The 24854-nt window shown below is 35.3% G+C and overlaps 1 protein-coding gene across 2 annotated transcripts; it reads right to left on the bottom strand.

Annotated features, from left to right (window-relative positions):
• Positions 1042-14531, bottom strand: LOC109837965 (ubiquitin-like domain-containing CTD phosphatase). Of its 2 annotated transcripts, XR_002246517.1 has the most exons (8): positions 14130-14531; positions 11590-11734; positions 6616-6730; positions 6480-6543; positions 2221-2386; positions 1896-2137; positions 1708-1783; positions 1042-1325 (listed from the first exon to the last, which is right to left on the bottom strand). XR_002246517.1 is itself a non-coding variant. In XM_020406358.1 (7 exons), exons 1-7 carry the CDS (start codon positions 14438-14440, stop codon positions 1780-1782), a joined length of 1047 nt encoding a protein of 348 aa, XP_020261947.1. In that variant the 5' UTR covers positions 14441-14531; the 3' UTR covers positions 1450-1779. The 2 variants fall into 2 exon arrangements, 1 of the variants encoding a protein (XP_020261947.1); XM_020406358.1 differs by lacking the exon at positions 1042-1325 and having other exon boundaries at positions 1450-1783.

Genomic DNA, 24854 nt, shown 5'->3' with positions numbered 1-24854 from the left:
TAATAAGTCATTTTCACTTTCTTTTTAGTAATAAAAGAATACATGCTTAGAAGAGCCATAAGATCAACAATGACAAAGAAACAAGAAATACAGTTAAAACGAGTTCAGATCCTACCGGAAGATCCCGCAAAGTGGGGACGTTCTCAACCATTGACTCGATGAATATGGATTAATGCAGTAAGTCAGCAAGCTCTCAAGAGCTCTCAAGCATTTTAAAATAAAAAATTATAAAAATAAGTCTTGGGAGCACCTTCTTATTTTATGGAGCTCCAACAAGCTCCAAGTTAGGAGCTCCAACAATATCAAAAAAACCCCTCTTCTATCAAAAAAACTTCACTTCTATTGCAAAGATACAAAGGCCAAAGACTTTTTCGTAAAAAAAATATTTCTTTAAAGCTTGGGTTTAAAAGTAGGGAGGTTTTTGAAAAAAAAAAAAATTTAATGCTTGGGAGCTCCCAAGCACTCCACAAATTTGTGGAGCGCTTGGGAGCTCCCAAGAGCTCCGGTGGGCCCCATTGGCCACATCAGCCCAGGGAGCCCCTTGGGAGCTTGCTGAGAGTTTGTTGGAGGGGGGTTTAAGAGCTCCCACCGCCACGTAGGCCTTGAGAAGGGGTGCAAGGAGCTTGCTGTCCTTGCTCTAATGCTACTAGTACACAGATGCAGCATGGAGTCCGTACACAAATGTTGACGACTGTTCACTCCAATAATACTAGTCACTTAGATCTAAATCTATATACTTACATAAAAATTCCTTAAATCTTTGACGTTTTCATATTTAATCTCTCCAACTAAGAAAGTTCCCACTTGATTTAAGCCCCATCTAGTTTAAGCAGTGCGTTTATTTATATCTATGGGTTCTCCCTTCTCAACCAAAAAAACTTGTACCGAGTGCGGAGCAACCTCAGCTGCTAGTGAGGAGTGAAGAAACACCCAAGGGATTCAGAAGACAATGAATATAGAAGACTAATTGCTACACTGGGATTGCAGCCTGAATAAATATGAACAGATCAGACAAATCACGTATATGAATACAAAAGTGGATACGAGACAACAAATTAATTGGAAAATATACAGACCATGTGTTACAAAAAACATAGCTAGAGAAAACAAAATTTCTCAAATTAGCCTTCATCAATATATTCAACACATCTAAAACTTAGGGTTTGATGGATCTTCAGAATTGAGTTCAGAGCCATTAATTTAAGGTCGTTACAATTTCAAATACTGTTCAACGCATATTTGGAGATATATAGATAAAAATATTGATATTGTACTTACCTCCATACCTTTTATTTAGATATAAATATTGTATCCGTATCAACATCCTGCTAAATACATAACACATAGTATTCATATTAGTATCTGATACATATCTGCAAATTTAAACATCCTTTTGCATCCCTACAGCATGGCATCAAAAAAACTTTTCCTCACATCACTGTGGTTCCGTTAAAGAACTTCCATTATCTATATTAAAATTCTACTTATATCCAAAAAAACTCTCACTCATAGCAAAAAAGATACAAAGAATGCAGACTATATGCAAACAATATTACTTGCCTTGGGGAAAAAAAGGTAAAAAGACGACATAATAATTCAAAGGAAGAGAGGTGTATCTCAGAGTAGGAAAAACAATATCTTGATCCAAGGAGATACATAGACGGAAATATAAATCCAGGACTAGAGAATTTAAATAGAGGAAGTAACCTGTGATGAGTGATCAATAATTTATCAGCGTTTGATGCATAAGCGCTGAGATATCCTATAACCACACAGTTTTTAACTGCAAAAGCAAAAAAATAAAAAATAAATAAATAAAATAAAATAAAATTACATCAACATGAGAGTGATTGCCAACTTAATCATGATCATCCCTTCATATGCAGGGCACTAACCTGTGTCTGCGTCTCTTAGTGCTATCTTCTATAAAGCGTTCCCAGATCCTGTGATCAAGTGAGCTCAGATCAGGGAGCTCAGCAATAGCTAGCAAATACCGAGTGAGTTTGACCAGCTCCTGATCACTGTTACGATTCAAATGGGCTTTCCTGAAAGGTCTAATCGTGAGCCCATTTTGTGGATTCATTACGAAATTCCTTTTAAGATCATCAAACATGATGGTATTCCCTTCATTGTAGAACTGCAGAATTACAGAAGAAAGTATGTCGATCTTTGTGTGCTTGTATAATAAAATATAAAATGAATGTTTAATTTAGATCTAACCTCAGGAAAATAAGCCCAAATAAGGCCAAGTGGCTTGCACTCAAAGGTCCCGTGTTTATCAGACTGTACGGTGATCATGGCTAAATGATCTAAAAGAGCCGTTATTTTGTAGTTAGGATTATCCAGAACCCCAAGCTGTCCCATCTTTAGTTCTACCCATTTCATGCTAAAAATCAAATAACAATTAAGTAAGATGGGACCAATCACATGAAAGCATGAATGCAGTTAGAAAACAAAAGATTAATTTCACTTAAATACCCTATAGTTCTTCTAAAAAAGAAAAGAAATCCTATAGATTACCCTACTTTGCACTTATATAACCCCACGCGTATTTAGCAGCACTTACAAACTCTAAAGTTATAAAAAATTGCACTTAAATATCCTCTGTTATGCCGTACTACTACTACTATATATATATATATATACTACCTATATACCTATATCATACTATATATATATATATATATATATCACCTATATATATAACATACATATGCTTACATGTCATACATACATATCGCTACCCATACCCACTATTCGCCTACTATATACTACTACTATACTATACCCATACTACTATATATATATTATATATATAGACACTACGATACCTGTACCACTGTCTATACCCCATACATATGATACCATACTACCTATATACTACTCACCCCTATACTCACCTACCTATCCATACTCATATATAAGAGACGAGAGACATAATGGCAGGTCCGATCCGTCTCGGCCAGGCCTCAACGCCAACCCCTCTCCCTTCCCCCCAACCTCGTGCCAAGCTGCAAGTGTCATGACACTCGTGAGCCGCTACTAGTCCACATCGGTGTAGGCGCTCACAATGTCATATACTTGTAGCTCATGGGCGAGCAATGTGCAGCTGCCAGCCCTCACCTCCATTATATCTCATATATATATCATATATCATAATATAGAGAGAGGAGTCAGCAGAGAGCAGCATTCAATGGGTATCATTCGTCATAGGAGCCGGATTCATCGCTGTGACGCCCTACTAAAATCACATGACTGAGCCGCCACATTCCGGCCATGATCCGCTCCCCGCCTCTGCCAACTTGACTTCCTACCCATATTCTAAAACCTAACCCCACACCAAGTTCTGGCGTGCACATCCCCTTCCCCACTCGCGCCTCACAACTTCCGATCCAACGATCGCTGACCTCGAAAGGCGCTGCACAAACGACCGACGCGCGGCGGCATCCCCACCCAACCACCTTTGGCTGCTGGGTTCGGGCGTTTACTAATATGCTAAGATCAGTTCAACGGAGCGGATTCATCCACAACTGTCGCTCAATCTATGCTGATTTTAGATGCGTCAAGGCATGACACTCCCCCTCCTCATGACAAGGATCACCCATAAATCTGCATATATATACTATATATATCATATATTATACTATACCCTCACCTATATATATATATATATATATATATTATATATAGAGAGTCAGAGAGAGAGACGATCATTACCCCATGGGTATCCTTGCTCATACGCCGAAGAGATTTTCTCCTTTGACGCCTCTAAAATCACATGATGTTTGAGCGACATTGCCTGGATGATCCGCCTCCGTTAAACTTTTTATCTACATATTCTCACAAAACCCCACACACACCACCAACTTTGCGCGTTCGCCAACTCGCTCCTCGCTCCTTGCCACCCCTCCACCTCGACGCCACTCGCTGACACCGCTCTCTATTCATTCACACCAACCGTCTAACATTACATCACCGCATCGTGCGCCCATCGACCCAAGCGGGGCCCCCCCTCAACCCACCCCCACGACGCGCTTCACCCACACTCTTCGCCGCCCACCCCGACCGTGTTTGGCGGTCTTTAGATATCCTAGCATCAAGTTCCAACGGAGCGGACATCCATCCCATTAATGTCGTTCCAATCATGTGATTTCAGCACGACCGTCAATGCAGGGAAATCCCCCTTCCCCTCATGACCACCAGCGATACTCATCCAATCCTCATACCTATCATATACTATTATCACCCTACCTATATACATAATACCTATCATACCCTACCTCATACATATATACTATCATATATACTACTATGACTATTCCCTCAGTCTATCTGCAACGCTGCGCCTGTGAACCTTTCTCCCAAAAATTCTTATGTATCATTTCACATCGCTAATTTCTAAAACTTCTTTACCCTTAATTTTTATTAAATTACTTTGAAACCCCCTACCCCGCCAGTTCACTTTCCTAAACTCCCCACAATAATTCTACATTTTTAAAATAGCGCCCTCTTAATAGGCTCCCCCTGACATTCAGAAAATATAACAACATTATTATCACCCTATTAAAACTGCCACTCCTAACATTTGCCATGTGTGCTATCCCATTGGGAATTTACAGCTCCAATAAGCTGCATCGCAGAACAAGCCATCTATACCCGGCATGGCTAGTGACGCCTACGCCAAATACAACAAAATTTGACTAAATCGCAGTATTCACTTCCCAGCACCACCAGCCCGATAACGTTTGTTCCCCTTCGCAGGCTGACCCAGTGACTCATTTCTACATCCACTTATTTCGACCACTAGTCGCCACTTTGAAAAATGGCTCCCTTCCTTTAAATTGCACGTGGACGGAAAATGAGCACTTTACTGCCCAAAGGATCAAAAACTTGGTCCTTCGGCCCCCTCAATGATTACCCATAACTTCACCTCCCCCCCACCCCCCAAAACCCCCTCATATACCTATATTATATATTATATATATATATATATATCATAATATAATTATATATATATATCCATATATATGCACGCATTAATGCCCGGCCTTATCCTCTGTCATACTCATATGCAGATTACATGGGTATCCTGTCATCAGGAGCGCGCGATTTCCTCCTTGACGCCCCTCTAAACATCACATGCCATTAAGCCGCCATATTATGGATGCGATCCGCCTCGTTGACCACTTGCATCTTCACATATCTAAATCCCAACACACCACAGTTTGGGGTGAATGCCTCGTCGCTTTCTGCACCTCCCACCTCACGCCCAACCCTGCGCGGTCGCAAGCTCTTATTCATTCACCACACACCGTCTAACAATGCCAATCAGATGCGCCGCAACTGAACGTCAAACGACCCGACCGGCGCTTCACCCCAAACTTGCCGTAGCTGTTGCGCGGCTTATAGAATATGTAGACTTCATAGTTCAACGGAGCCGACCATCCACCACCATTGTCGCCTCAATTCATGCTGATTTTTAGACGGCCGTCATAGGAGGAAATCCACCTCCTATGCACAAGTACCCCATTCCCAATCTCTCTCTCTCTCTCTCCTCCTCTCCTCCTACTATACTATCATATATATACTATACTATACTATGACTATACTATATAATACTATATGAAAACGTCCCTATCACACTTTAAGTGGCATAGGAAATAGCTTATCCACCAAACTTTTTATCCACGGCGTCTTTACCCTAGCGGGATCCTTGCCATGACTATGAACGAGACTTTTATATTAATAATCATGCACCGCTGCCGCCTAAACAATGCTTTGGTGCGACAACTATTTCCCCTATCACTTAAGTTAGCATAGGAGTATGCCTCCATATATATATACTATATATATATATATATATATTATATATATATCATATTATATATAATATATATATATATAATATAATATATATACTATATAATGTTATTAAATTTAAAATATTTATTTTAAGTTTCTTTTATTATGTTGATTATTATAAAGTGAAAACTGCTTATTTTTTAACTAGACGCTCAATTGACACTTTTAAATCGCATTGTTGAACTTGAGTATTGCCAGAAACAAACCCGACCAATGTCTAACAAGTTACAATAGATGGATATGAAGTGTAGGATATATGTCCAAGAAGTGTATGACAAGTTTTTTTAATTAAAACATTTCAATGTAATTGAGTATACGTCTCAATAAATGTTTGCTTATATCCAAGGAGTGTCCATGAAGTTTTGTTACGAATACATGTCAGATACGGTTAAGGCTTCATAATAGAAGTACCCAAGTAGCATCATCTTTTATTTTATTTTATTTTATTTTATTTTATTTGGGGGGAGGGGTCATGTTTGCATAACCGATAAGTGTAAATTTTAATAACTTTAGGGTATATAAGGGATGAAAAAAAGTGAGGGTATATAAATGCAAAGTAGGGCAACTTATAGGGTATTAAGGTGCAACTAAGCCGAAATATATAACATAAATGTTACCTGGTTGCAGACCATATCATAATATCATACTCTACATAGACAGCAGACAAAAATTCATGAAGATCTGCATAAAGTACTAAAATTTCAATATAGTGTAAAATATAGACTACTGCAAAATAAATATCAATTTACTTACAAGGTCGCATGAGTTCAAGTGGGTTCTCGGCTGGGGATCTATGGTCGAATAGAGTATAATCAATATCCAAAACGAGCAGCTTCTTTCCTTCACGACAGTCGTTCAGTTTCCTGATCTAAGAATTAGAAAAATGCAAGACACATCATTATTCTCAATATGAAAGGAAACATATTCTTGCACCCAAATAAACAACCATATTATCACCAGAAAGTTTTAATTCCGCCTGCTTACTCCGGCTGATTAGCAGAATCTTGATTAAAGGATGTCATAGAAAAGGTAATTTATTCTTCTCATATTGACTATCATCCATCCATCAGTTAGTTGATAGACAAGATAACAAGATCTCCCAAGTAGAACTATTCTTCATTGGACAAGACTTGCGAAGGCAAGCAACCACTTTTACCCTGACTAGTATGGTGTACGTGCATTGCATGTGGATATACATCTTTTATGTTCTGAATATGTTTCGTGGACAAGGAAATGAGTAGGTAACTCGAAGGAAATAAAGACTTAAAGTAAAGTGTTTAAAAGAAGTTTTAAGTGGTTACTTAAAATAAATAGTTCATAGTTTTAAAAGTGAAATGAGTAAAAACAATTTTGTAAATACATGCAAATCAGGGTGGAAGATGGATCGACTGTTTAGCTGTTGTTGACTTCTAGGGCCGATCATGGATAAAATTTTGGTTGAATGAATATATAAATTCTTATTGTCATCAATTTATTTACCCTTTTTTTAGAAAATTATAAGTTGATTGGGAAAAATAAACCTTGATTGTAAGTACTTGCAGAAAGTTTTAAATGTTTGCATATAAAAGTATGTAAACAGTTTGAGCAATCCTCGAATTTGATAATAATTGTAAGTAACATTAATTTAAAATTTTATTATTATACCTAAATACTATGAATAATATTTAATAACATAATTAAAACTTATTAACATTAAAATTTTGATTTTAATTATTATAAATTGTGAACGACATGAACTATGTCTTTCTGTTGCTCTTGATGTAAACCTTCAGCTTGTTAAACATAGTTTGGTTGTTCATATTTCTTTAGATATATTCAGAAATATTATTCGTAATATTGCGGTTTATGCATATGATAGGAAAAAAAATTTAGATTATGAACAATAATATGTTTTTTATAGTTTAATAATTTTTATTAATAATGGACAATATACTTAAATAGTGAATATGTTTATTTAACATGTTGTAAGTACATACATTAAATGTCAATGACTATGTATGAAAATTATAATTTTTTAATATAGTGGAATAATCTCATTACTACATTGTGCATTTTAAATGATATAATATAATTTTTTATCATATATTTCAATCATGTAATCTATTTAGTATATGGAAATAATAGAAAAAAAGCGAGTAACAATATAAAACATGATAAAAATAAGATGACGAAGACAGTTTGGTAATTAATCAATAATTTCATTCATTAAAGGAAATACGTAATGACTCTGTAATATAACAATAAAACCTACATATTTTTAATATAAAAGTCATGACATAGAGATGATCATTTTGCATCAGACTTACTAAACCTAAGTATTTACTTCTTATTAGGTTCTTTTCCCCTCAATTTCAATATAGCATAATTAACCAAAAGAAAAATCTTAATACACATAATATGAGATCAGAGAAGGATATTCCTTGGATGGGCAAGTAGTATATACATAAATTTTGATACATGAAAGAAAATCTTATTCTCTCAATTTTAATATAGAAGAGTCGACCAATAGAAAGATTTATGCACATAATATGAGATTAGAGAAACATATTCCTCTGATGGGAATGTAGTATAGACATAAATTTTGATCAAATGAGAGCTTACATGAGCAGTGATCAAAAGTTCAGGTTAATATGCAATAAGTCTATTGGGATGGCATATTTTATATATATGGAAAATATGTGAAGCATATATAAGAATAGAAACTCATATATGAGTTAACAGATCAAGACATGTATTATGATCTGTTTCTCTAGTTTCTGCATTTATGTACATGTAAATGTATTTGATGGTATATTCTTTTTCTCGGTTAACAACCACTACATGCTTATCGTTGAACTTTTGAATTTTTTTTTATTAATTATCTTATTTCAAGGATTTTCTCGATTTTATCATTTTTGACTGGAAAATAATATTTTCATTAAAACTCTAATTTTATTTGCATTAAAACTACATAAATTTATTCTCATTAAAACTCTAATTTTTATTTTGAGGATATTGTTTGCAATTTACAAAACTTTCAGCGTGTTTTCTGCAAATTTCAAACTTCTCAGGGGCTATTCGTAATTCATAGTTTTTAGTTTACTTCTTATAGGTTTTAAATTTTAGAGTGTTTTTTATAAAAAATTTTAATTTTTTATTTTTAGTGGTTTTTTTCTTTGCAATTTTCAAAACTCCTAGGATGTCTCCTGTAAATTCTAAAAACTTTTCAGTGTTAGTTTGCAGGTTTTGAATTTGTTTGGGTATTATTGTGAGTTTATAATTTTAATTTTTAAAATTTTGAGGGTATCTTTTTAGTTTCAGAATTGTTCAGGGGGGTGTTTGTACTTTCTATTTGATAGGGGATAGATGTTTTTTTGGATTTTAAGCGGCTATTTTGCAAGTTTTGAAATCTTTTTTGGGGTTGTTCGTAATCCACATGGCTAAATAAACCAAGTGTAAACTTTTCACCCCTTTTTATCTTACCCCCTCACTTTAGTTAAAGTTTACTTTTTCACATAGAGGCAAACTTTTAAGTTTTAACATTGGCGAACGTTGAACTGGATACCAAACATGGGTTTATCGTAAGGAGTGAGCAGGGATTCTATCAATTAGGAATATTGCACACTTCACAAAATTCTTAATCATGATATTACCATCGCTTTTTTGATATTAGTCCCATAATCTTTCATATTGTAATAGCAATCCCTCAAATAATTGATATTGCAATTAGACCCCTCCAATTCTTAAGCTATTTTAAAATTAGTCCCCCAAATCATTGGAATTGCAATTAGAGCCCTTAATTTTTATTTAAGTGGTTTTCAAATTAGTCACTCGAATCAATAGTTGAATTTGCAATTAGAGGGATTACTTTGAAACAACTTACCAGAATTAGGAACCTAATATAAATTTTGATGATCGGATGGACTAATTTCTCTCTAATTTAGCACTTCTACATTTGATTGAATGACCTAATTTCAAAATAACTTAAGAACTGGGGACTTGTAGCAATTTCAGTGATTAGAGGGACTAGTTTCAAAATAACTTGAGAACAAAGGGTTCTAGTAGCAATTTTTAATGACTTGGGCAATAAAAATATGAAAGTTTTAAGGGACTCTATATGAAAGGTTGAGCAATGAGGGTGGTGTTTACATAGTGATTTGAATCTTGGCTACCATGATGATACTTAATGCATAACTTATAGAATAAATATAAGAAGGTAGGTAGCCAAAATATAAAGAGATGAGCAGGTTAATGAGAGCTTTAATTGTAGGACATGAAGGGTGACACATCATGTTAATCCCCATCTTTCTAGAAAAAATAATTATGTTATCTTTTTACATAATTAGACTATTCATATTGATATTTATTGTAGTCAATTGATATTCTTGTTGAGGGCAATTTTGGAAAAAAAAGAGTTTTAACATCCTTCCCAGTTTTAGGATAGTATATTAATAAAAGTCAAATATCAAGGGGAAACTCAATGCACCCTCATCATGTTCTCAAAAAGTAATCGAACTACCAAAGAACTTTCTGCTATTCAGTGGGTTAACAATGTATATAAAGCAAACATAACATTTAACAATCCCCCTTCACTCACACAAAGTGACCTTTGGAATACATGGTAAAGCCTTGAGCATGAACATGACTGGATTGGAAAGACAGAATATAAATAAGGATAAATTTAACAAATGTATTATAAATTGCTAATAGTGCTGTTTGAATAAGCTCTTTTTGGATTCTATTGCTTTGGTACCATGTTCAATAAAACAGTTCAGTCAGAAATATAAACTCTTGAATATAGGCTAGCAATGTATATCAAGCAGACTTAACAAACTGATAACATCCCCTTGCCCTTATTCCAGTAGGAAAAACAGCTCAAAATAAAATATTCATTTTTACTAATTATTTTTATTTCTGAGTACTTCTATATTGGATGTAAGGTAAGATTGGGGTACAACCTTTTGGTGGCTAAATTTAGGGTGAGGTTTTTCCGCACATATACACTTAGAGGAATGTCTTTCCACAGTGAATGACCCTTGGAACCAATGATTTGTTTATATACAGCATAAATCCGGATTATTTATGGAAGAAACACCAGACATATTATTGCTCCCACCATCCAACGTTGGAGGGTAGATGAGTCTGTTTGATGTCAAAGGAAGGATTTTTGATAATAAACTTAGTATTCTTAGAAATATTACATAATTGTGAATTTTTGAAGGAAAGATTTTTGACTAACCACTTTCTTGTTATTAAATCTCATACATAACTATGTAAGATGACTCAAAAACAAATGTTCTCTTCAGTAGTTAATGTATTTTTATTTTCTAGAAACCAGACCATGAATGACAGTGGAAGTTAGAAATCCATCTGCAACTTGGAAGTACACAAACAACTAATATATAAAAGTCTTGTTCATTGACGAGCTCTCTATCTAAACCTAAAACTAAGCAAACAAATACAAGCTGAATAACCCCTGCCAGACAGGACTTGCATATCAAAGGTGAAACCCTTGAAGTTTAAGAATTCAGCACACTTTATGATACACTGAGAGCAAACCTCATATAGGCTTTTTGAAAGTTCAGGGCTTTACTAAATGATGGTGCTTCAAATAACCTCTTCTTAGTTGTTAACCTAAGAAAGTATTATGAACTATGAAAGTTTTGCTGCCAGAAACTCCAGATTACTTGACCATGATATAATAATGTAACTAAGGATGCATTATATGAATTCAGAAAAAAAAAAAACCTTATACTGGCTGATGCGTCGCCTCAATTTTTGTTTGTTAGCATCTTTATCTTTAATGTCAACAACCTCGTCTAGGCCGAGCTCAAAATCATCAACGACCTCTGGTGAATCTACTTGATCCACAATTATATCATCCTCGATGGTGCTGCAGGACCACATATAAAAATATTAAGCCATGATCTGAGAAAAATAAAATCATATTTGATTAAGATAATGCTAGAACAAGCCAATAGTTAAATACACATTTTGTGAAAACCTCAAATTTTACATAAACTTTTTAGCCAAAAAAAGGAAAAAAATAACATGAGATTAGGATCACTGAGTCACTGGCCATGGAACCACCTAAAAACAGCCACATGCATAATTATGTATTGCAGACTAAGTGGACAAATGACAAGGTATTGAGGTATTGATACCTGGTTGTGGAAGATGCAAACTTGCCTTTCTATGCACGCACGAGACTTATGATCACGCTGTGAATGAGTTTCAGCTTGTCATGGGATTGGCAGATGAATCTAAATTGGAATGGGTGCTGATAGTGTCAGACTAGTAATCTCAGTTTCAAAAGATGCATAATTTGCTTGTTTATTTCCATGTAATTCTTTGATAATTCATTGAAGCAAAGCTTAGAAAATTCCCTCACAATTATCTAGGTCTTTAATTCTCATTTCCAACCACTTCACAAATAATAGTCTCCAGCTCTTTCTTTTTGAGCAATATATTTGTACTTTTAAGTTTGTTCTCCATCTTTTAGGTATTATTGCACATCATTCTCTCCACACAATTTACTTCAACACTCCCATTCTACGTGTTTCTACCTACAGCTTTACCCAAAGGGTTAATCCATGAAATGATCCAAGCTGTAATCTTGCTGTTGTGTTTTGAGCTACCTGAAAATAGTGCATATTCTTCATCTGTCCAAGTCCAATCACAAACTTCTGTCATGTCTTTTTTGTTGAAACTAGTATTCTCACAATATGCAACATATACATGTATACATAAGTAGCAGCACTTATCTTTCTGCATCATTGTTCTACCAGAAATTCATGCTTAATTTTTTTAATGTCAAATTAGAAATTACGGAGTGTCTTATTGAAATTAACCTATGCAACCTGGGTATACATGCATAAATACCAGATATGTACATGCAGACTCATGCACCCTATATACATGCATTCACACAAACATTTCGTTTGATCCAAATTTTACCTAAAGAGGTCTTGATATTCCAAGATATTCATAGTCCTATAGAAAGAAACGCTGTCTGTTAATCTAATGATGAAGTTTCAACCATAAACTATCAGTTTGTCACCTATTTACTGCTCCACATAAGCTGAACGCCACAAGCACTTAAACATACTGTTTATTTTTCATATTGTGTTAATTTTAATTGATAAATACACAAAGTAAATGATTAATAATGGTTAGAGTTAGGAGATTGCTTTGACGGTGTAATAGGTGATAAACCATCAAAACTAAAAGGGCTATTTTTTCCATTACTTATCTCATGAGAGAAGATTACAACATTAGATAGGATCTACAATATAATTCAACATATGGTAAACACATATTCAATGAGAATATCACAAAGTGTATCTGATTTTTATAAACAGATATAAAATTAAGCAGTTGACACATGGATAAAAAAAACAATGGACAATAATTTCACATCATACTGCAAATGGTATGGATATTAGCATTCCCATAGTTCGTAACTGCTAACTGGACCTTGACAGTTTACCTCAAAACTAGAATTCCTAATTGTTCAACCCTCACCCAAATTTAAATATTTCCAATAATATCACAGAGGCATTGCATATTTGAGACAATTCCCAACATGAAGCACCTATATTTCCAAGAGAGGTTAAATTGTTAAGAGACCCTCGTAGGGTCACCCTATTGCGAACAAACCCGTGAATTCTTTTTACTCTTAGGGGCTGTTTGTTTGCTCAAAAAAAAATAACAGGAAATCGAGCTTTTGTGACCTGACAAGAGCTCCACATCGGTTTTTGATTTCTACGTGTTTGGTTCAGTGAGGGTTTTAAAGAAATGGAGCTTTGAAATGGGGTGTCACGTCAGAATTTGTAGAAATACCAGTCCCGAAGTGGCTGAAATGGGAGGAAAATGAAGGAAATGAGAAATAAAATATTGTTAGTCTTGCATTTTCGAGACCCGATCTGACTAAAGTGGCTGAAATGGGGTCATATTTCTTGATTTTTGGATGTTGAAACAAACAAACAAAAAAGAAAAACAATGCTTTACATCCTATGATTTCAAAGCGAAGCAAACTGAAAAAATCAAATCTCAGAAATCCTCTAAAATAAATAGATTTCAGTATGGTTTTGTGTTTTCTTTTTTTATAAGGAAATGAACAAAACAGGCCCTTAAAAGAGTCAGAAAGTTTTGAGAAGAGAGATAGACCCCCTGTAGTTCTATTTGTGAGGATACTACAGGGAGCGTCTACTCGCAATTAAACCTTCAAACAATAACCCTACAAAAACACATTTTTTCGGTTTAGGGTTAGGGTTCGAGAAACGGACCCGATCATGGTCATCTTGACCGAGGGCTTGAGGTTGAGCTGGGAGAGGAGGACCGAATCGTCGCCGAGCTTGGACGCCATCTTCGGATAGAGAAGCTTTTGGCGCTTAGGGAGGACGGTCGTCGCCTCGCAGATTCGGCGCTTGAGCTCGGCCACGTTGTCGTCGCCGCAAACCCTAACGGTGAACTCCTTGCCGCTCCACTTCACGGTTAGAGTCATCTCCTCTACTCCTTGCTCGGGCTCTACTACCGATGATGATGACGATTCTGGTCTAGAGCCCGAGATCTCCGGCGGCGGCGGCGAGGGTTCCATGGTTAGATTTTGGGGATTTTTGTTGTCCGATGTGTGTTTGCTGTAACGACTACAATGAGCTCGTAGCTATCTGATTTTATACGGTGGGGGTCCGTACATTATGTGCTGTTGATGAGATATCGGTTATGAGCAACAATAGTGTGTATGTTTGGATTAAGGGCTTGTTTGGACCGAGCGGAATAAGGGTGAAGGAAAGTTAGGGGCACCATTCAACTTGTTTGGGAATATTTAGGAGGTGAAGATATTCACCAGTTCTCCTTGGTTCACCCCCTAATAGTATAAAATTTGTTACCTTCCAAATTGGGGTATAACCAAGGAGAAGGAAACTCTCTTCCCTTCCTTTCTAGGGGTTGTTTGGTTGTTGTTGGTAAAGTTGTGTATTTATGACACAACTTGGAAAGTTGTTGTCCACCAAAGTTGTGTATTTATGACACAACTTGGAAAGTTGTTGTCCACCTCATCAATTTTACTTTTATACTTTTCATTGTTTGTTTTTTATGACACAACTTGGAAAGTTGTTGTCCACCTCATCAATTTTACTTTTATACTTTTCATTGTTTGTTTTTTATTCCACTGGAATCATAAAACACTTGTTTGATTTGCAAAATGAAACTTTAATTGTTTGTTTGAAAAGTGTAAAAAGTGGTCCCTACTCAAATGATCATATTGGTTGGAATTATTTTTTATTATTTTTTCCTAACTTCAATGTTAGCTTTCTCCTAAAATCATGTCTTTTTTCATGAAATCACTTTACAAGCCACATCAGCATATGAAATCACTTTACACTATTTTCACAACTACAAACAAACAATTGAAAGTGATGAAAGCTGACATTGGAACCCACTTTTTTACACTTTACATCCTTTTACATGGTAAAAACATACAACCAAACAGCCCCCTATTCTCTCACCTAGTTTCCCTTAGGGGCTGTTTGGTTGTTGTTGGTAAAATTGTGTATTTATGACACAACTTGGAAAGTTTTTGTCCACTTCATCAATTTCACTTGTATACTTTTCTTTGTTTGTTTTTGATTCCATTGGAATCATAAATTGCTTGTTTGGTTTGCAAATGTAACTTTAATTGTTTGTTTGGAAAGTGTAAAAAGTGGTCCCTACTCAAATGATCATATTGGTTGGAATTATTTTTTATTATTTTTTCTGTTTTCAATGTTAGCTTTCTCCTAAAATCATGTCTTTTTTTATGAAATCACTTTGCAAGCCACATCAGCATATGAAATCACTTTACACTATTTTCACAACTACAAACAAACAATTGAAAGTGATGAAAGCTGACATTGGAACCCACTTTTTTACACTTTCCATCCTTTTACACGGTAAAAACATACAACCAAACAGCCTCTTAACTTCCCTTAACCCCATTGAAATCCAAACACACCAGGGATTTGGAGCCAGCGAAGCAAGGTTAACTAAACATGGGAGAAGTTAAGTTAAAGGAGAGGAAATATAACATGTAAAACTTATTTAAAAAACTAGTATATTAGACGTGCAGTTGTACATGAGACTACTTGTTTTACATTTTAAATGTTTTTAGTGGACAAAAAAATGATGAAGTGACTTAATGGAAAATGAAATAAAGATTTGAAGTAAAGTATTGAAAGAAGTTTTTAATTGCTAATAATAATATGTTATTAACATTGATCAATTTGTATTTTTAAAATTATAATTTATATATTAATATGTATAAATTAATATTTATATTAAAAGTTGAAATAATTTGTGTTTAACTTAATTTAGGTTTTTAATGATGGAAAAGTAAAGTTTACGTACATATCTAATTGTAATCATCATTATCCCCTAAACATTTAATATTTCTAATTATATTTAACTTTAATATAATGATTACATAATACTTTTATTTATATTTTTTATATTAAATCATATCTCATTGATCTCAATGAGCTGTAAAATTGCAGTTGATGCTCCACAGCATGGAAGCGGTGCCAGCGTCTTTCACGTCTTTCGATTAACCATGTTGCTTTTAATTTGTAGTTAGATTTGTGTTAAAAAGCTCAAGGTATATGTTACATTACTCAATAAAATGACATCTTCAACGTGGATTATCCAATTAGATACATAGAGGAACATGATGGGATATAAAGAAAGCACCATAAATAATTCACCAACATTTTATATCCATATTAGAGCTCTATATATTGGTATCAAATCTTTGTTCAAATTTTCAAAGAAAAAAGATCAAAGAAATAAATGTGAGAGTGCAAATGAAATCGAAGTATACGTTGGAATATTCAAGTCGCGGAAGATAAAACTTAAACAATCAAGAAACCCCAAATCTACCAAGCAATCAAGACAAACAGCAAACAACAAGATTTAACGTGGTTCCACGCGATCAAGATGATCCGTGTATGTCCACGGGGAGAAAGGGGGAGATCTTATTTCTTTTGAGAAGAGATTACAAGAGGTTGAAACTACACACCCCTAACAATGGTGGAATATTCCTAATTAGAGTCTGAACCCAATCCTGCTTCTCAACTGATTTGAGTCATCACGAACTCAACAAATTCCACCTTGACTCACATCACGTTGAGTCAATCCTTCGCGAAGATTTTTCAAAATCAACCCCTACTTTATACAACTTCACCCAAAGAGTATTTCTCCAAAGTTACTTCTGAAGAACGTGGATAAAGTCCAGAGATGCTTTGAACTTCTCCACTATAATGGGGTGTGCAACGGTCGGTTCGGTTCGGTTTTTTCCAAAATTTGAACAACCGAACCGAACCGCCTATAATTTAAAACCGAACCGAATTGTTGCAAGTCGGTTCGGTGCGGTTCGGTTCGGTTTATTCGGTTCTAACTTCTTATCAAACAACAAATTGTGTTAAAGAAAAAACTTCTTATCAAACAATAAATTGTGTTAAAGAAAAAAATGTATCAACAAAGTAGGAGATTATGAAGCATTAAACACTGATATAATGATATTGTTTTTAACCCATAATGATTCAGAAAATTAGTTTAGGGTTTGAGGTTTTGACTCTTTGGGGACGTGTCGGGTAGGGTTTGAGATCAGAATGGGTAGTATTGCACTATATTCGGTCGGTTCGGGTCAGTTCGGGTTGAAAAGTTTTCAAACCGACCCGAACCGTCCTACTCATAAAACCGATTTTTTCTGGTCGGTTCGGGTCGGTTCGGTCGGTTTTTTCGGTTTGGACCGAACCATGCTCAGCCCTAATAATGGCCTTTGTCATCATCTCCGCCGGATTCTTCTCTGTACTAATCCTCATCAATTCGATCACTTTTTCCCTATCAATCCACTCTTGGATCTTGTGATACCTGATGTCAATGTGCTTCGTCCGCTTGTGATACCTCTGATCCTTCGCAAGATGAATCACACTCTGACTGTCACAATGAATAGGTACTGAATCCTGCATGATGTCAAACATCCTGACCAAACCCCGCAACCACATAGCTTCCTTCGATGCCTCAACTGCAGCTATGTACTCCGCCTCAGTCGTCGAAAGAGCCACGGTTTCTTGTAACTCAGCCTTCCAACTAATAGCACAGTTAGAAACTGTGAATACATACCCCATCGTTGACCCCCGCTGATCAAGATCGCATGCGTAATCTGCATCAACGTATCCCTATAGTTTCTTAGACCCTTTATCCTCCAAAGCCTGAAACAATAGGCCCACCTTTGTAGTCCCTCATAGATAACGCAAAATCCACTTCACTGCCTCCCAATGCTGATTTCCTGGATTTAACATGAATTGACTTACTGAACTTACTACATAGGCTAAGTCAAGCCTAATGCAAACCATAGCATACATCAGCGATCTCACCGCACTCGCATATGGTATCTGAGACATCTTTTCCTACTCCTCAACTGTTTTTGGACACTTCTCTGAGGATAATTTGAAGTGACCGGCTAAAGGAGTAGAAATCGATCGTGCTTCATCCATGTTAAACTCTTCAACACCTTGAGAATATAATTCTTTTGGGACAGCCAAAGTTTGCCAAAAATCCTATCTCATGAGATCTCCATACTTAAGATCTTCCTGGCTACTCCCATATCCTGTGTAGTAGCTCTGTCTCCATCGCTTGTTGGAGTCTCATCGATAGGCCCACTAGAGCTTGCAAGGCGTTCCGAAAACTCCACCTCCTGTACCCGAGAATCTGTAGAAGCATCTGGAGCTCCACCTTACGCCTTGTCTTTTGTCTTCGAATCTGCCCGCATGATAGCGTCTTCATCAAAGACCACATCTCTACTGGTAAAGGCACTGTGAGTCTCAGGATCCCATAACCGGTACCCTTTGACTTCAGAAGTGAATCCTATGAAGATACACTATCTCAACTTGGACTCCAGCTTGTTTCTTTTTTGACTGTCTACAAGACTATATGCTAGACAACTAAATATGCATAAAGTCGATTAGTCCACTGATTCTCCTCGCCATATCTCCTCTGGGATCTGAAGATCAACGACTATAGATGGTGAACTGTTAATCAAATAACACGCATGGTTTACCGCTTCCGCCCAAAACCTTTGGACATGTTTGCTTGTAGTAAGAGGCTACATGCTCTTTCCATCAGTGTCCGATTCATGCGTTCAGCTACTCCGTTTTGTTCTGGTCATCCTAGCACACTTAATAGATGCTGGTTGTCTTCATCAGTCAAGTACTCTTTGAATTCCCCATAGGTGTACTCACCCCCATTATCTGACCTCAAGAATTTCAATTTCAGCCCCGTCTGATTTTCCACCAACGCCTTCCACTCCTTGAACTTCTGAAAAACCTCAGACTTTTGCCTCAAGAAATAGACCCAAAGCTTCCTGGAGAAATCATCAATGAAGGTAACCTAATACCTCGCACCCCCAATGGATGCCTTCGGTGAGGGCCCCCACACATCAATGTGGACAAGATCTAGTAACCCCTTGGACTTATGCTACAAAGTAGAGAAAAATACTCTACATTGCTTCCCCATAACATAATACTTACAAAAGTTAAGTTTGCATTGAGTTATTCCTGAAAGCACGCCTTTGCCGTGGAGTACTTGTAGACCCCTTTCACTCATGTGTCCTAGACGCATGTGCCAAAGTCTCGATCAATCAGCCTTCTCTGCTACGACTGAAACCTCTCCCTCAATGATGCTCCCTACTAGTCTATACAAGTTCCTCGTGCGCTCTCCTTTCAGAATAGCAGTAGCACCCCTGAAGACTATGATAGCTCCACCTTCACCACTGAACTTGCACCATTAAGCCTCAAGAGCTCCCAACGAAAGAAGATTTTTCTTTAAGTCAAGAACATACCGAACATTAGAGAGAGTCCTTTCATGTCCATCGTGCATCTTCATCCTGACGTTCCCAATGCCAACAATCTGGCACACTGCATCGTGTTAGGTCTCATGTTTATGAGCTTACTATTTAATCTAGTTTTGATGATTAATAAACAAATCCTAACATCGGCTTGTCGAGTGTTTTGTATTTGCTTGTTAGGAACTCTACACAAAGATCCTCCTGTCGGAGGTTCGATGGAATCGAGCTTAACGATGATATCTAAAGGAGGTTGGAAGGAAATGGGAATGAAGCTTTGCGTTTCAAGTCAAGATCTAATACCGCTTCATCCATAACAAAGACGAGCTTAATGAAGATTTTTATCTTGGGTATATTAGTTTAGGAATTCTATCTTGTGTGATAATACTTCAAGCTCAAGTTTATACACACACACACACATTCTTTGATTTTATCACAATATAGGTATTTTTAAGAAAATATTGCGTTATTGGTTTATGGACTAAATAATCCTAGTTTACATGTTTTATTAAGTCTATAAATCAATTCAAAAGATTTCAAAATTTGGTTTAAGTCATTGTGTCAAAATCAAGTGTTTAAACGAACACATATGTTTGGGAAGAAAGTTGATGTCTTCATTGATGTATTCATTACAACTTCAATCGTTACAATAAAAAAAGATAGTCTTTTTATAAGACTCTTACACAATGAAAACGAAAAAAGATATAACTCTCATCAAAACAAACGAAACAGACGTTTATCCTCCGTTGCTTGCGTGGGATCTTGGACTGTGACGGGGATGTTGATATCCGTGGATTACCAAATGATCAGATCAGATCCGGAGCATCATTGATGTGATGCCCCTGGATTCACACAAGGCTGCAGTCCAAGGTAAAACCAAGAATGTCAAACCTGCTATGCACCATGATGCGGTATAAACATGTACCAAAAAGGTTGCAAGTGCACAACCGTGTCAAGTTATAGTATTTAAGATATCGATCCCACGAGGAAGGTGTTTTGTAGGAGAAAATAGAAAATTGGTTCTTATTTTGTGTGCGTGACAAATAGGAGTGATAAGTGAATGCGATTGTGAAGAGATTGAGAGAGTGAAAATGGTGTGTAAATAGATGCAAAGTGTAAGTGAGAGTGGATTTGAAATGAGTATGATCAATAAGGTGAGAAGGAAAAATGAATAAAATCAAGAAACAAATAAAAAAATCAAGAATGAAGAACAAAAATCTAGAATAAAAGAAAATGCAAGAAATTAAAAATGGTGGATTCAATTATAGATATGGGTAATCTACAATTGAACCCACTTCTTAGAAAAGGGTGATTCCCTAGAGGGTTCTAGCCAAAAGGCGAATCAAACAAAATAAAAATAAACAAAAAGAAAAACTAAACCCAAGAGGGTTCTAGCCTCAAGGTGAATAGTATAAGAAATTAAAATCTAATTACAAAATAAATTGCAAAATCTAAACTACAAAATAAAATTGCAAGAATTAAATACACGAAAATAAATCTACTCTATAAAAATAAATCTAAGGCAAGAGGGTTCTAGCCTCTTGGCTATTTAAGAAGAAAATAAAATCTAATTACAAGCATGAAAATAAATCTAACTAATAAGCAATAAAAGGGAAATAAAAGAGAAAAAGAAAAGAAATGCAAACCTTCAAATAATTCTCCATCTTCATCTTCATCATCTAACAAAGAGAAGAAATATTTAAAGTGGTGAAAAAATTATTATTATTAATTACATTAAAAAGTTATAATTTTGGAAGGCCTTCTCAATTAAGAGTAGCCCTCCTCTCCAAAAGGAGTTACAAAAATTTTCACACACTTAACCCCTCACTCTCTACCCCTATTTATAGTAATCATCAATGAATATGAGCCATTGGATTTGTCTTGAGCCCCAAGCAACAATCTTCACCTTTGAATTTGCTTTTTGTTCTTCTCTAGCCCAATCTTCATTTGATTTCCAAGAAGAAAATGAACAAGCAAATCCGGCCCATAACAATCCATGAGAGCTCCATTTGATTTTCAAAACAAGTCCAAGTCCGGCCCACTCACTTTCTGCAGCAATCAATGTTCCATTTATTTTCAAAAAGAAAACAAACAAGTCCAGCCCAATTGAGATTGATTTTCCATTTCATTTTCAAAACCGAATTTGAAGAGCTGCACAATTTTCTTGGAAATCCGACCCAATTAATTTTGTTTTGTGATTCAAAGCTAAGACCAGCATGTCCAGCCCACAACAATCAAGCCCCTAGGTCCGGTTTCTTTTGATTTTGAAAACAGTGCAGCAGGTCCAGGTCCGGTCTTCAAGCAGCAACCAAAGTCAGCATCCGGTGTAAATCAACATCCAATTCATTTTCAAAAACCGAAAATTAAGCAATCAAGTCCACAGTTCCTTTTGCTTTTTAAAATAAACCTCCAGCAGCCGGTCTCCATTTCCCTTAGTGTAATATTTTTGCTTTGGGCCTTCAAAAAGTTAAAAATTTCACTTTGGCTTCTTGAATCATTTCTTCATTTAATCAATGAGTTTTTGGTTGAGAGATGGGAAGTTAAGATTTATTCTTCATTAATCTGCAATTAAAAGATAAAAACAATTATTAGTGGTATATTTATTCATATAAAATAGATAATAAGGGTATAAAATTGTAATTATAAAATTGTAATAAAATATGATTATCAAATACCCCCACACCTAAACTTTTGCTAGTCCTCTAGCAAAGAAAATAAAAAGAAAATCCTAACTCACTTTCGCAGGAATCGCGGTTGTATTTAGCGCATACAACAAGCCTTTAAACCCCTAGGTTACCCTAGTGGACGAGTTGTAGTCTCGTGAGGGTTTGCAGTGAATATACCCACAAAATTCGGTCAACTTGCCAAATTAAAGAAGTCAGTAAATAACTAAATTCACTTGATAACTTTTAGATAATCTAATTGGAGCCAGTTATCACTCAAGAAAACATTTTTATATATAACTCTAAGGTATATTTTCAAGAAAGTCTTCTCATTGTAGCAATACAAAACCAAGCCAAACTTAGAAATTTAATTTAAAAGTTTTGAAAAGAACATGCTAACTCTTTGTTTTAAATAATTTTCAAGTTGCTTGATTTAAAATATTTTTCAAGACAATATATACAACTATAAAACATTTATTATTATTATTTTTTTTAAACTCTTTCATCCTTGGTGATTTTTTTTCTACTTTAACGGGCTTTCTAAGTGACCTTTTAACGAGTTTTGGGCCAATGGATCCCAACCCAAATGGGCTTAGGTCATTAAGTATGGAAATACTCCTTGGGCTTAATTACTCGGTCAGCTTAGGCTTTATAAGATAGAATCACCTTGAATTCAAGAGTTTTTTTTTCCGTTTTTGGTGCCCATTTTTCGCACTCTTCTCTTATTTTTTTTTGTTTTTTTTATATGTATATATATTTTGAAAATATGTAAATCAAGACACTTTGAAAAAAATTATTTTTAACTCTAAGTTAAGCATGCAAAATTTTTATTATTTTAAATAAAAGTCTAAGTTAAGGCTTAAGTAAAGTATACTACTTTGAAAATCATTTCTTAAGAAATTTATTTAGAGTTATCATAAAAAGTGAACTTAAGTAAATAACCAACTAGGGATTAGAAAATTTCAAATTTATCAAATAAATCAATTATTACATAACTCTATCAATTTGGCAAGTGACGATATTTTTATAAATTTTTTTTTTAGAAAAAGGAAAAAAAAATGTAACTAAAAATGCAAAATAAAGAGAAAAAATAACTAATTCCTACCCCCACACCTAAATTTTTGCATTATCCTCAATGCAAACTCTATGATGCATAAAGTAAAGTAGATAAGAAGTGAAGCACTTACATTTGGTCGGCTGATAAAAATCTACAATTACCTTTGGTCTGAGGAGGATGAAATCAAAATTTTATTCTTTTTCTTTCTTTCTTTCTTTTCTCTATTTTTTTTTCTTTTTTTTTTCTTTTTTTTTCTTTCTTTTTTCTTTTTTTCTTTTTTTTTCTTTTTTTTTCTTTTTTTTAACAACTGAACAAGAAACTCTTAAATGAGAGAAGAATAAATTCTTTTTATTATTCTGAAGTAAACAAAATAATCAATGTAGAATGAAATATTCAACATGAAGAGTTCATGTTCTACATTGAATCCTATCTTATTGCTAAAAATTCTCCCACGGATTTTAAATAAATTCAACATGATATAATCAATAATGTGCTGAAATTCTAAGCATTCCGGGGTGTTCAATGATTTTTGTGGCAATGGAAGGTAAGTATCATTGGTGTCATGCATATTTGATTTAGATTCTTGATTTGTGAATGTTTGTTCTCTAACAACCAATTTTTCTTTAACAATTTCCTCAACCCCAAGATTTATGGTTGATGTGTAAAAATTTGGTGGTTGTTTATTTTCCAAAAATCTTAGTTCATCAAGAAAAAGTTTTTCAAAATTCAGTTCAAAGCAGCAATTGTCCAACACAGTTTTTTTATTTTGACAAACCCGATCTGCTTCTCCTATTATTTTTAGCTCCTCACCGAAAATTTCCTCAAAACTTAGATCTGACTCTTCTTCTTCTCCCCCGGTCTTTCCTGAATTGAATTATCAGGGGAAGAATGAATTGAGACAAGAATTTGGCTTAAAGGTGTTCTTTCCTGATTATCGACCTTTTTTCCTGACTGTAGTGCATTCATTTGAGTGTCCTTAGGATTGACCACGGGTTGACTCAGAATTTCTCCTTCCTCTTCTTCACTTATGGCACTAGCTAGTTGATCAATGTGGGTTTCTAATCTAGCTATAGCTTGAGTGTTAGAGTTAAGTATGAGTTCGGTTGATTGCATAAAGGAGTTCATCGTGTAGGATGTTTGAGTTAACATATCCATGGCTAGTGTGGAGGCCTTAATTATGATTTCAAAACCTTTTTCCAAAAAATTGAGACGTTCATCATGATCTGTATCAAGAGGAGTGTGAGTTACAACTTGATGATGAGGAGACCGATTTTGATGTGACAGACTGGGTTGTTGAAATTGTGGATGAGAATTAAAAGGAACTGTATTTTCCCTAGGAAAATGTTGGGTCGAAGATGGAGTGAAGTTTTGAGTTTCGGAGTGGTTTCCCTGATTCCATGCAATGTTTGTGTAA

Source organism: Asparagus officinalis, chromosome 4, assembly GCF_001876935.1.
Source record: "Asparagus officinalis chromosome 4, Aspof.V1, whole genome shotgun sequence".
Taxonomy (NCBI): domain Eukaryota; kingdom Viridiplantae; phylum Streptophyta; class Magnoliopsida; order Asparagales; family Asparagaceae; genus Asparagus; species Asparagus officinalis.
The sequence above is the reverse complement of the archived record's forward strand: the minus strand, read 5'-3'. Positions and strand labels throughout refer to the sequence as shown.

Excerpts from the sequence above, each read along its gene's own strand:
- LOC109837965 (XM_020406358.1), bottom strand. The coding sequence starts at position 14,440 with ATGGAACCCTCGCCGCCGCCGCCGGAGATCTCGGGCTCTAGACCAGAA. Across the intron at positions 6,731-11,589 it reads GACGCATCAGCCAGTATAAG|ATCAGGAAACTGAACGACTG; the intron begins GTTTTTTTTTTT and ends TCTAATTCTTAG. Across the intron at positions 2,138-2,220 it reads TTTGGGCTTATTTTCCTGAG|TTCTACAATGAAGGGAATAC; the intron begins GTTAGATCTAAA and ends GTAATTCTGCAG.